The 14,198-nt window shown below is 45.7% G+C and overlaps 1 protein-coding gene across 3 annotated transcripts in view; it reads left to right on the top strand.

The window, feature by feature from the left end:
- MYO1F (myosin IF) overlaps positions 1-14,198 on the top strand; it is a 1,016,322-nt gene that overhangs the window by 542,122 nt on the left and 460,002 nt on the right. For 2 of the 3 annotated variants that reach the window (XM_040417776.1, XM_040417775.1), the window contains 2 exons: positions 8,881-8,967; positions 10,317-10,484. The exons of the other annotated variant lie outside the window; for it this stretch is intronic. In XM_040417776.1, coding sequence (XP_040273710.1) covers positions 8,881-8,967; positions 10,317-10,484 — 255 coding nt within the window. The remainder of the gene's footprint in view (positions 1-8,880; positions 8,968-10,316; positions 10,485-14,198) is intronic. 3 annotated transcript variants of the gene reach the window in all.

Below are 14,198 nucleotides of genomic sequence, written 5' to 3'. Positions count from 1 at the left end.
CCATACAATCCTATCTATGAGCATTATGGGCAGTCCCTTTCTCCTCATGGCATTTTTTTTTGCTCTAATATGCATTGTCAGCTATGAGATCTTATATAGACAGGGGTGTGTCTTTCCAAATTGTAACGGTATCAACCGTTGGCGACGTCCTTCTCCCTGGTCAGCATGGCACTGTAGAGCTGCTTCAGAGACTTCCAAGCCGAGTTGCGATTTCCAGTAGCTGTGCAGCTCTTACAAGAGCTAGTAGTGATATAGCTGTTCCCTACAACACGAGACGAGGCTGCGAGTTGAGAGTAAGAAGAACAACATTTATTGGTGCCACCCTTGGCCTTAAATACAAGTCCCTATGCAAGGGGACCTCCCATGGGGACCTGATGGAGAACTGCGTGACAAACACACAGACCATTGGAAATAATCTTACAATCCGGGACAGTCCCACACAATGTCACCCCTCTGCCTGGCAGATAATCAGGTTAGACACTGTAGGTAACCTAATCATCTCCAGACAGTAAAACCACATTGTGTATAAAGACTCCCATACAGGACGTACAATGTCTTCCTCCTGACTGGGAGATAATTAGGTTAGACACTGTAGATGACCCAATCATCTCCAGACAGTAAAACCAATTTTTTTTTATACGCATTAAAAGTACCCCAAAATCCACAATATTCTAACAGACAAACAGAGGGCTTCTGTTACATGGCTCCCTCTCAGTGGAACACGCTGGCAGACACGGTTTGACCCTTTTTCAGGGTAACTTGGGGCTGTCCATTCTCTGTTATGCGGGGTTGAGATCAGTCTGCCGGGATAATCCATCTGCGTTGCCATTCTGTTTTCCGGGCCGGTACTGGATGGTAAAGTTGTAGGGTTAGAATGCCAGACTCCATCTCAGTAGCCGGCCATTGTCCCCTGCAACACGGTTTAGCCACACAAGCGGATTATGGTCTGTAACAAGTGTGAACTCCTGTCCATATAAATATGGAGTCAATTTCTTTAAGGCCCACACCAGGGCTAAGCACTCCTTCTCCACCGCAGCGTAGCTGACCTCTCACCTCTCGGGGAAGAAGCTTTCTACTAAGGTAGGCGACAGAGTGCTCTCCTCCATCTTCTCCAACCTGGCTCAGAACTGCCCCCAGTCCGAACATTGAAGCATCTGTATGGACAATAAAGTGTTTGTTAGGGACTGGGGCAGCCAAGATGGGCGCATGAACTAATGCAGTCTTAAGGGCTGGGAACGCAGTTTCACAGATCCGAGACCACAGGACCTGTCGGGGTAAATTTTTCTTGGTCAGGTCAGTCAGTGGTTTGGCAATGGCGCTATAGTCTGGTATGAAGCATCTGTAATACCTGGTTGTGCCCAGGAAGGCGAGAACTTGAGTCTTGGTGCGAGGTGTGGGCTAGTTAGTGACAGCCTCAATCTTAGCAGGTCACTGTTTCCCACACCCCACCCGGTGTCCTTGGTACTAGACCTCAGCCACCCCAAAATGGCATTTGTCTGGTTTCAGAGTCAGGCCAGTGGCCCGAATCTGATCCAGCACCATTCCTACGTGAGCTAAGTGTCCCTCCCAGAACTCACTATAGATCGCTATGTCATCCAGGTACGCACAAGCGAAATCCTGGAAGCCATCAAGAAGTCTATCCACCAAGCGCTGGAACGTGGCTGGAGCATTTTTCATCCCGAATGGCATGACCATAAACTGGTACAGGCCAAACAGGGTGAAAAAAGCCGACTTGGGGATCGCCTCCTTCGCCAGGGGAATTTGCCAATAACCCTTACAGAGGTCAATTGTGGTTAAATAGTGTCCCCTGCCTATGCGAAAAAAAGCTCCTCTATACGGGGCATAGGGTAGACATCAGTCCCCCTCCTGTCATTTAACTTGCGGTAGTCCACACAGAATCTGGTGGTATCATCTGCCTTGGGCACTAATACTACAGGAGATGTCCAGGGGCTGTCTGAGGGTTCGGTTACCCCTAACCTCAGCATCTCATGAATCTCCTTCCGCATTCCCTCTCTGACTGCTTCAGGGATGCGGAAAGGGGGCTGTCAGAGTGGGGCTTGTCCAGGGGATTCTACTCTGTGAGTCGTGAGAGTAGAGTACCCAGGCTCTTGGGAAAAAGTAAGGCTATTAGCCTGTAATAGGTTGTGCAACTGTTCCTTCTCAGTGGGAGTGAGTTTGTCCCCTAACTGAACCTGGCTAAGGAGATCGGCGGGTGACCCCTTCTCTAAGAGGTCAGGTAAGGGTAGGTTGTCAGGGTCCTCGGTAGCAGGGCTACATACCGCAGACACATTCTACGGTCTCTCTAAGTATTCTTTCAACATATTAATATGAAAGGCTCTTTTTAGCCTCTCATTCTTACAACTGGCGATGACATAAGTTGTATCGCACAGCTTCTCTATCACCTTATAGGGTCCCTGCCAGGAGGCCTGCAGTTTATCATGCTTAATGGGCTTTAATACTAAGACCTTTTGTCCTATAAAGAAATTGTGTTGTCGGGCACCCCTATCATACCACACCTTCTGTCGCCCTTGGGCTGCCTGGAGGTTGTCTTTGACTGCCCGTGCCAGCTGCTCCATGCGGTCCTGAAGCTCCAGTACGTATGATAAGATTGGGGTCCCTTCATTCTCTGTTGTCCCCTCCCAGTGCCCCCTGATGAGCTCAAGGGGCCCTCGCACCTTTCTTCCATATACAGTTGTGTTCAAACTAATAGCAGTGTGTTTAAATAAGTGAATAAAGCTCAAAATCTTTCTAATAGCTTTTATTTCCATACACACAAATACATTGGGGAAACTACACATTCTATTCCAAATCAAAACATGAAGAAAAATATATCAAATGTGTTTTGTTCCTCTAATAAAGTTAAAGAAAAGTAAATATTAGACTGTTCAAAAAAATAGCAGTGTTTGTATTCTTCTTTACAAACTCAAACATTCACTATATAAACTGAAAAATGTTTGAAGATTTAGCTTTCCTTTGAATCACTGAACTAATATTTAATTGAATAACCAGTGTATCTGAGAACTGCACGGAGTTGCATGGAGTCAACCAACTTCTGGCCCCTGTGAGCAGGTATTCAAGCCCAGGATGATTGGACTACATTCCACAGTTCTCTATTTCTTGGTTTTGCCTCAGCAACTGCATTTTTTATGTCACCCCACAAGTTTTCTATTGGATTAAGATCCGGGGATTGGGCTGGTCACTCCATAACGTCAATCTTGTGGGTCTGGAACCAAGATGTTGCACGTTTACTGGTGTGTTTGGGGTGGTTGTCTTGTTGGAACACCCATTTCAAGGGCATTTCCTCTTCAGCATGACCTCTTAAAGTATTCTGATGTATTCAAACTGATCCACGATCCCTGGTATGTGATAAATAGGCCCAACACCGTAGTATGAGAAACATCCCCATATCATGATGCTTGCACCACCATGCTTCACTGTCTTCACAGTGTACTGTGGCTTGAATTCAGTGTTTGGGGGTCGTCTGACAAACTGTCTCCGGCCACTAGACCCAAAAAGAACAATCTTACTTTCATCAGTCTACAAAATGTCTCTTTAGGTCAGTCAATGTGCTCTTTGGCAAATTGTATCCTCTTCAGAACATGTCTTTTTTTTCAATTGTGGGACTTTGCGGGGGCTTCCTGCAGATAGCTTGGCTTCACATAGGCTTCTTCTCATTGTAACAGTACTCACAGGTAACTTTAGACCTTCTTTGATCTTCCTGGAGCTGATTGTTGGCTGAGTCCTTGCCATTTTGGCTATTTTTCTATCCATTTGAATGGTATTTTTTTGCTTTCTTCCACATCTTTCAGGTTTTGGTTGCCATTTTAATGCATTTGCGATCATTTTAGCTGAGCAGCCTATCATTTTCTGCACTTCTTTATATGTTTTCCCCTCTCCAATCAACTTTTAAATCAAGATACGCTGTTCTTCTGAACAATGTCTGGAACGACCCATTTTCCTCAGAATTTCAGAGAGAAATGCACTGTAACCAGCATGTACAACATTTGCTGCCTGCCTTCCTTAAATAATTGCAATAATTGCCACCTTTTTTTCAAAGGATGAATGACCTCACTCATTGAACTCCACACTGCTATTATTTTGAACATGCCACTTTCAATAAGTGATTAAATTACAGAGAATCAGCAGCATGCATGTCATGGGTCTGTTGGATTTCTATTACTCTACTATACCTGCTATTAAATTATTTGCCATGTAGAAATATCATTTCTACCAAAAACAGTGATTGATCAGGTTAGTGATGTCTGACTGCTATTATTTTGAACACAACTGTAGAAGCTCGAAGGGGGAGAACCCAGTTGATTTCTGCGGTACCTCCCTGTAGGTAAATAGGAGGTGCGGTAGGGTGAACTAAGTAGTGATTTAATATGGCAGACCTTCCACAGCTGCTGTGTCAGTTCTGCAGTAAATTGTGTGCCTCTGTCCTTGAGGATTTTCTTGGGAAACCAGACTCGGGAGAAAATCTGTACCAGAGCGGTAGCTACAGTGTCTGCCTGTATGTTTGGCAGAGCAACTGCCTCTGGATAGCAAGTAGCATAGTCCACCATGCGAAGTATGTACTTTTTACCAGATGGACTGGGGTTGGCGAGGGGTCCCAGAAGGTCAATGGCTATCCTGCTGACGGCATCTTCAATAATTGGCAGGGGTACCAAGTGAGCCTTGGGGTGATCCCCCCGTTTCCCCACTTGCTGGCACACATTGCAGGTTCGGCAGTAAGTCTGTATATCTGCGTGTACCCCAGGCCAAAAGAAGGTCTGGGTTACCCGGTGTAATGTATGGGTTACTCCTAAGTGCCCAGCCAAGGGAATGTAGTGCCCGATCCTAAGAATTTACCTTCGATACTTGCTGGGGACTACTAACTGGCGCTTTTGGTAGGGGTTCTGTCCTGCCTGTTCAATGACCTGGTATAACTTATTAGCGTCCCACATAAAAACTTTGTTGTCCAACCCCCCAGCTCCTGTTCCCGCCTTTTCCCTATATTTCTGGAGGGACGGATCCACTCTAGTCTCCCTCCCAAATTCCTCAGGGTGGTCCCAAGCTATCAAGGTCTGGGGATTAGTCACAGTCAGGGGTGTCTTACCTGGGTCTCTGGAGCTGGTGAACTGGTCTGTCCCATTCTAGCTTGGGCGCTGGTTGTCACGGGGTGTGCAGCTGCTGTAGAGATGGGAACGTAGGCAGAAGTGAGGGGGCCTAAATTGTTGCCCAGAAGGACTTCTGCAGGTAAGGTATCCATTATGCAAACTTTTACTACACCGGATCCGGCTGCCCAGTCTAGGTGAACGCGGGGAGTAGGCAGGCGAAATACGGCTCTTCCAGCCACTCGAACAGCTACAGTTTGGCCCGTACGCTTATGGGCTGGAACCAAGTGCCCCTGTATCAGTGTAATGGTAGCCCCAGTGTCCCGTAATCCTTGGGCGATCTGTCCATCGAGTTTGACCTCTTGTCGGTGCTGCTGTCTATTATCCACGGAATCAGCTTGAATGGGATTTACCTCGTACAGTACCCCCAGATATTCCTTAGGTTGAGTGCCCATGTCTACGCAGTGGACAGCCGGGGTATGGGATGCAGCAGGGGTTGACACAGTGGGTGACTTGCTCCAGGAAAATCGGGGTAGGGCCAAAAGGGCAATTGGCCACTAGGTGTCCTGGTTTGTGGCATCGGTGACATTTCACCTTGGAATACTGTGAACTATTCCTGGAAGGACCAGCAAAACGAGGGGGGCCAGGCAGAACAGGGGCCTAAACTCCAGTCGGGGAGAGGGTCTGGATACAATGGGGACCCGGGCATCGGCTCGAGGATTAGGTCGGGATAACTCTGGGTCCAGTCGCCTGGAATCCTCATACTCATCGGCCAGGCGGGCTGCTCCTGTGAGGGTGTGGGGACGTCGGTCTCTTACCCAGTAGCGTAAGTCCGGCTGTAGATATCGAAGAAATGCTCTAAGAGAAAAAGTTGTAGCACCTCCTCGACAGATATGGCCTGGCATCCATTAATCCAATTGGTAGCGGTGCGGTGACATTTGTTAGCGCATTCCATTTGGGTGTCACATCTCAGTTTTTTGGTATCTCTGAATTTCCGCCGGTATGCCTCAGGAGTTAGGGCATACCGTTTAAGTAAGATGTCTTTGACAAGGTGGTATTGTTTTACCTCGTCCTCTGGGATCGCCCGAAAGGCTTCTGCTGCTCTCCCGGATAGCTGGCCGGATAGAATGGTAACCCATTCCTCTGGGGGTACCTGGTGAAGTACACACTGCCTTTCAAAGTCCGCCAAATAGCTGTCGATCTCGCCCTCTGCCTCCCGAAACTGTTTAAATTTAGCAAACGGTACCTTCCATTTTTCGGTGATGGCTGGAGTAAGGGTAACTGGGGGTGGCTCTGGAGGTCGCTGGGCAATAATTTGTTGCAGCTCGTATTACATCTGTTCTCGAGCTTCCGCTGCTACCTTGGCAAAAATCTGTGCAATTCGTTCCTCAGAGGGGTTTGGCCCATAGATCGCCTACCGCTCCCTCACTATGCGAGCCGTTTCGTCTCCAGATGGGGTAAGGGTTTCAGCCATAGCAGAATTTCGATCCAGCTGCTGTAACTCCGCAATCAGCTCCCTCTTAGGTCAGTTGCTGGCACTTCCTCCACGGCTTCCCAGTAGATCCTTGAAGGTCGTCCTTTTTAGCTGCTCATATTGGCTTTCCATTCGAACTGCAGGCCTCCTGGGGTAGAAGGACCATCCCACCGCTTGCCACCAAATGTAACGGTATCAACTGTTGGCGACGTCCTTCTCCCCTGGTCAGCGTGGCGCTGTAGAGCTGCTCCAGAGACTTCCAAGCCGAGTTGTGATTTCCAGTAGCTGTGCAGCTCTTACAAGAGCTAGTAGTGATATAGCTGTTCCCTACAACACGAGACGACGCTGCAAGTTTAGGGTAAGAAGAACAACATTTATTGGTGCCACCCTTGGCCTTATATACAAGTCCCCATGCAAGGGGACCTCCCCTGGGGCCTGATGGAGAACTGCCTGACAAACACACAGACCATTGGAAATAATCACAGAATCCGGGACAGTCCCACACAATGTCTCCCCTCTGCCTGGCAGATAATCAGGTTAGACACTGTAGGTAACCGAATCATCTCCAGACAGTAAAACCTCATTGTGTATAAAAACTCCCATACAGGACGTACAATGTTTCCTCCCTGACTGGGATATAATCAGATTAGACACTGTAGGTAACCCAACCATCTCCAGACAGTAAAACCCAATTTTTTATACGCATTAAAAGTACCCCAAAATCCACAATATTCCAACAGACAAACAGAGGGCTTCTGTTACACAAGTCATGTCCAATCAACTGAATTTTCCAAAGGCAGACTCCAATCAAGGCATAGAAATAAAAAGTTGAGCAAGAGAAATGGGAGGCCCCAAGAGCTAAATTTTTAGTGTCATAGCAAAAGGTTTGAATACTTATGTCCATGTGAAATTTAAGTTTTCTCTTTTTAATACATTTGCAAACATTTCTAAAACTCTGTATTTGTTTTCTCATTATGGGTTACTAAGGAGATGTTTTTTTTTATTTTTTTATTATAGCACAAGGCTGCAACATAACAGCATGTGAAAAAAAGTTAATAGATCTGAAGACTTTCTGAACACACTGGGGGACATTTATCAATAATGGTGTATTTTGCACCAAAACAATCCTCACATTATGAATCATGAGGGGTGTCTTGGTTTCATCTCGTTTATCCAAAGTCTCATGCTATTTTTAGAAAGTGTCTTTTGTAATTGTAGGCTCATAATTTGTCATTTTATAAACAAATGTAACATTTTTAAAATAGTGACTTTTTGAATAAAAGTTGCATCTATTTGATCTGCTGTGCACTTTTTAAAGAGGACCTGTCACAGTTCCAGACAAGTCTGTTTTAGTAACTACTTGCATTCCCCATGTAATACCAATTCTGAATAAAAACTTACTTCTGTGCTGCTTTCTCCTTGTTCATTATTCTTATAGCTTTATGTTGTGCCATTTCTTTATTATTCCTGCTGAAAGTTTACAAATAAATTGCCAGCAGTCAAGGTACTGCTGGGTGTTACCAGTAGTGGGTGTGTCTGACTCTGTCCAATCAAGGCTGCTAGTGTGCAGGGAAAAAAAAAAATTGGTAACACCCAGCTGTACCTTTTCTGCTTGCTGATGGTAATTCATTCATAAACTTCAAGCAGAATTAACAGAGAAATGGCACAACATAGAGCCATAATATTAGATGCTCCAGAATTAAAACATGAGGAATGCAAGTAGTTACTAAATCATGCATGGCTGGAACAGTGACAGGTCCTCTTTAACAACTTTCACTACCACAGAAGCAAGCTTAATCTACCGATACATTTTGAGCCTTTTAAGCCGAACATAAGTTGATAAATGAGGTGTAATATACACCAATTTGGTAGCCCCGCTCACTTTGACAGTCGAACCCCTTTTCTGGGATGTTTAATTTGTTCTGGTTAAAAATTAGGAAAACAGTTGATATATTTGGCAGCAGTTGATTTTGGGAGCATTTTACTCCATAAGGCCTTATTCACACGTTGTTTCTTTCCTGATCTGTTCCGTTTTTGCGGAACAGATCTGGACCAGATCTGGACCCATTCACATTGAGCTGTCCGTTTTTTTTCAGGACCCATTGAAAATGAATGGGTCCAGATCTGTTCCGCAAAAAACGGAACAGATCAGGAAAGAAACAACGGACGTGTGAATGGACCCTAATTCTGGCATAACATGATTAATAACTGTCAACCATTGTATTTAATTGACAGTTGACAATTGAAAATGGAAAATGTTAGCTTTGTTTTATCACCTTATAATATAAACGTATAAAATTATATTTTCAGGAAGAATATGTTGCAGAAGGGATAAAATGGACGCCTATTCAGTACTTTAACAACAAAGTGGTTTGTGATCTCATTGAGAACAAGCTGGTGAGAGACGTGTTCAAACTTCCATCTCCAGATCTACCTTTAGGCTATGTGCAGATGAACATTGCTTGTTTCCGTGTCCGTACCTTTTTTATTTTGCGGATAGGATGCCGACCCATTCATTTCAATGGGTCCGCAAAAAATGAGGACAACACTCCGTGTGCTATCCGCATCCGTATGTCCGTTCCGTAGCCCCGCAAAAAAAATAGAACATGTCCTATATGTGTCAGTTTTAGGCATTGTACAATGGATTCGCAAAAAAAAAAAACATGGCATACAGATATCATCCTTTTTTTTTTTGCGGACCACAGAACACATACGGTCATGTGCATGTAGCCTTAGTCTAAGGACCTAAGGATCACATTTGCGCTTGAATTACAGTTTTTATGTTCTATTACAGGAATAAAACCAAAAATAATGGCAGTCTAGAGTCAGTCACATGAAGTACACAAACAGTACCCAACAGAGCCATTAAGGCCTCATGCACACAGTCGTTGCTCAGCCGTTCTGTGCATTGGGGACCACAATTTGCAGTCCCCAATGCACAGTCACTATCTGTACGGCTGCCGCAATAGATCCAGACCGATTCAACTTGAGTTCTATTTTTTTGCGGTGTGGAGGCACCGCACCACACCTTCCGGATTGCGGACCTATTCAAGTGAATGGGTCCGCATCTGTGATGCTGTGAGCACATGGCCAGTGCCTGCATATTGCGGACTCGCTGTTTGCGGGCCGCAATATGGGCTCCATCCGGCAGCGGCCGTGTGCATGAGGCCTAACTATAATAGTGTCCGTTGGGTTTCCATCATGATGTCCATCATTTTACTAGAATAAAGCAGCACAGCAATAAAGCCTCCAGCGCAGATGTGAGCCTAGCTTTAGACCCGTGTTAAATACTTAAATGAGTATTCTGGTTGTTTACGAGGTATCCACTATCCACAGGATAGGGGATAACTATTAGATTGGTGGGGAACTAACCCTGGGATCCCCACTGATCATGTGAAATGGGGAGCCTGTACCCTCAGAGCCTGGAAAAATCCTCAGAAAGGCAGTTCGGATATGCGCACTGGTTCCCCATTCATCTCTACAAGAGACAGACCAGTATGGCGCTTTGCTATTTCTGAAATTCCCACAGAGATGAATGGAGTGGCAGTGCCACTCTGGTTATTTTAGGGGGCTTCAAGGGGGACGTAGTCCCCATTCTAGAGACTGTTGATGGTCTCAGTGTTAGGACCCCACTGATCTAATAGTTATTCCCTGTGGATAGGGGATAAATGGTAGCAGCCAGAATACCCCTTTAATGCATAGTACTATCTGTGCTCATTTGTACTCATAGTCTTCTATCCATCCAGAATCCTCCAGGTATAATGAGTGTACTGGATGACGTGTGTGCCACTATGCATGCCACAGGTGGAGGTGCAGACCAAACCTTATTACAGAAACTCCAGGCAGCTGTGGGTACTCATGAACACTTTAACAACTGGAATTCCGGCTTTGTTATCCACCACTATGCTGGGAAGGTAAATATTCTTTCATAATTGTTTTATTTAACAAATCGTATCAGAGACTCACAGACCAGAAAAACAGGGACAAACAAATGACTGACTTGAGGTTCATATAAAAGTGCAAGATACATGTCAAAATATCAAAGTCTTAGGCCCTTTGCGTGAAAATCGCAGCATGCCCTATTTTGTGCGTTTTTCACGCAACGCAGGCCCCATAGAAGTGAATGGGGCTGCATGAAAGCAAGTGCGGATGCGGTGCGATTTTCACGCACGGTTGCTAGGAGACGATCGGGAGGGGGACCAGATCATTATTATTTTCCCTTATAACATGGTTATAAGGGAAAATAATAGCATTCTTAATAAAGAATGCATAGTACAATAGGACTGGAGGGGTTAAAAAATTTTTAAAAATAATTTAACTCTCCTTAATCCACTTGTTCGCGCAGCCCGCCTTCTCTTCATCAGGAAAAGGACCTGTGGTGACTCACTATGCTTATCACATGGTTCGTCAGATGATCCATCACCATGGTAAAAAAAGATCATGTGATGGACCATGTGATGAGCGCAGTGACGTCATCAAAGGTCCTATTCCTCAAAGAAGAAGACAGAAGAGAAGCCGGGCTGCACGAACAAGTGGATTAAGGTAAGTTAAATTATAATTTTTTTTTTTAACCCCTCCAGTCCTATTGTACTATGCATTCTTTATTAAGAATGCTATTATTCTCCCTTATAACCATGTTATAAGGGAAAATAATACAATCTACACAACACCTAACCCAAACCCGAACTTCTGTGAAGAAGTTCGGGTCAGGGTACCAAACTTGCCGATTTTTCTCACGCGCATGCAAAACGCATTACAATGTTTTGCACTCGCGCTGAAAAATCGTGCATTTTCCTGCGACGCACCAGCATCTTATCCGGGCCAAAAACATGACGCCCGTGTGAAAGAGGCCTTAATTGGGCAACAAGACAAGTAAAAGAAAAGAGAAAGAAAATAAAGACAAAGGAGGACACAAAAAACATGGGGATTACCTCAACCCATGTCAGGGAAAGATGAGAAGTGCTGGAATTCTTGAAACATTATCGAACGATGTCAAGATTTTAGAAACATATAATGCCTACCTCTGAGGGTGGCGGTGACATCCTCCATTTTCACGATCTCCTGTACCTTGTTCTACCACAAAGCAATTGTTTGGGAAGCCATCTATCTCCAAAGGGATGGGATACCGCCAGTGCAGTATTAACCAGATGAGTATGGTTTCTGAAATTAGACATTATACACCACAATTCTGACCATAAACCTGTAGAAGATATTCAAAATTATACTTTGGTCAGCCTGGCAGCTCCAACACAGAGGAGAAACAGAGGGCATCAGAGTATGAAGCTTGAAGGGCACCCAGTACCACCGTGAACCATGCCCTCTTGATATCTGCTAGTGCAATATCCCAGATAGGGTTTTGCAATATCCCAGATAGGGTTTCTGCAATTATTTTATTTATTATATCATATATTATTTATATTATTTTATTTATTATATCATATATAGAGTTGAGCGAACACCTGGATGTTCGGGTTCGACGAGTTCGGCCGAACTTTCGAAAAATGTTCGGGTTCGGGATCCGAACTCGACCCGAACTTCATCCCGAACCCGAACCCCATAGAAGTCAATGGGGACCCGAACTTTTGGGCACTAAAAAGGCTGTAAAACACACCCGGAAAGGGCTAGAGGGCTGCAAAAGGCAGCAAAATGTAGTTAAATCCCCTGCAAACAAATGTAGATAGGGAAATGATGAGTTAACATAAAATAAATAAAAATTAAACAATATTAATTAGAGTGAGGTCCCATAGCACAGAATCAGGCTTCAAGTCACCCACCAATGGAGAAGGTCACTTACTATTATTTTGACCACAGCACCCAGACAAAGGAGAGAGGTCCCACAGCAGAGAACCAGGCATCATATCACCCACCACAGGAGTAGGCCACCATTTAGTTACTTTGACCCCTACACCCAGACGGAGGAGAGAGGTTACACAGCAGAGAATCAGGCATTTAGATCACCCACCACAGGAGTAGGCCACCATTGAATCAGACCCCGGCAACCATGTCAGATGGCACAAGCATAAGCTTTATATCAATCAGCACAGGAGAAGGCGACTTTGACAGACTTTGACCCCTACACCCGGACGGAGGAGAGAGGTTTCAAAGCAGAGAATCAGGCATTTAGATCACCCACCACAGGAGTAGGCCCCAATTTAATGGGACCCCGGCAACCATGTCAGATGGCACAACCATCAGCTTCATATCAATCAGCACAGGAGAAGGCGACTTTGAAAGACTTTGACCCCTACACCCAGACGGAGGAGAGAGGTTTCACAGCAGAGAATCAGGCATTTAGATCACCCACCACAGGAGTAGGCCCCCATTGAATCAGACCCTGGCAACCATGTCAGATGGCACAACCATCAGCTTTATATCAATCAGCACAGGAGAAGGCGACTTTGAAAGACTTTGACCCCTACACCCAGATGGAGGAGAGAGGTTTCACAGCAGAGAATCAGGCATCATATCAACCACCACAGGAGAAGCCACCATTTAGTTACTTTGACCCCTGCACCCAGGAAGAGGAGAGAGGCACCACAGCACATATTCTGGCATCATATCAGCCACCACAGGAGAAGCCACCATTGAGTTACTTTGACCCCCGCACCCAGGAAGAGGAGAGAGGCACCACAGCACATATTCTGGCATCATATCAGCCACCACAGGAGAAGCCACCATTGAGTTACTTTGACCCCCGCACCCAGGAAGAGGAGAGAGGCACCACAGCACATATTCTGGCATCATATCAGCCACCACAGGAGAAGCCACCATTGAGTTACTTTGACCCCTGCACCCAGGAAGAGGAGAGAGGCCCCACAGCACATATTCTGGCATCATATCAGCCACCACAGGAGAAGCCACCATTTAGTTACTTTGACCCCTTCACCCAAACAGAGGAGAGAGGTTCCACATCAGAGAATCAGGCATCATATCAACCACCACAGGAGTAGGCCACAATTTAATGGGACCCCGGCAACCATGTCAGATGGCACAACCATCAGCTTCATATCAATCAGCACAGGAGAAGGCGACTTTGAAAGACTTTGACCCCTACACCCAGACGGAGGAGAGAGGTTTCACAGCAGAGAATCAGGCATTTAGATCACCCACCACAGGAGTAGGCCCCCATTGAATCAGACCCTGGCAACCATGTCAGATGGCACAACCATCAGCTTTATATCAATCAGCACAGGAGAAGCCACCATTGAGTTACTTTGACCCCTGCACCCAGGAAGAGGAGAGAGGCCCCACAGCACATATTCTGGCATCATATCAGCCACCACAGGAGAAGCCACCATTGAGTTACTTTGACCCCCGCACCCAGGAAGAGGAGAGAGGCACCACAGCACATATTCTGGCATCATATCAGCCACCACAGGAGAAGCCACCATTGAGTTACTTTGACCCCTGCACCCAGGAAGAGGAGAGAGGCCCCACAGCACATATTCTGGCATCATACTAACCACCACAGGAGAAGCCACCATTGAGTTACTTTGACCCCTGCACCCAGGAAGAGGAGAGAGGCCCCACAGCACATATTCTGGCATCATATCAGCCACCACAGGAGAAGCCACCATTGAGTTACTTTGACCCCCGCACCCAGGAAGAGGAGAGAGGCACCACAGCAC

This window comes from Bufo bufo, chromosome 2 (assembly GCF_905171765.1).
Source record: "Bufo bufo chromosome 2, aBufBuf1.1, whole genome shotgun sequence".
NCBI classification, from domain to species: domain Eukaryota; kingdom Metazoa; phylum Chordata; class Amphibia; order Anura; family Bufonidae; genus Bufo; species Bufo bufo.
The sequence above is the reverse complement of the archived record's forward strand: the minus strand, read 5'-3'. Positions and strand labels throughout refer to the sequence as shown.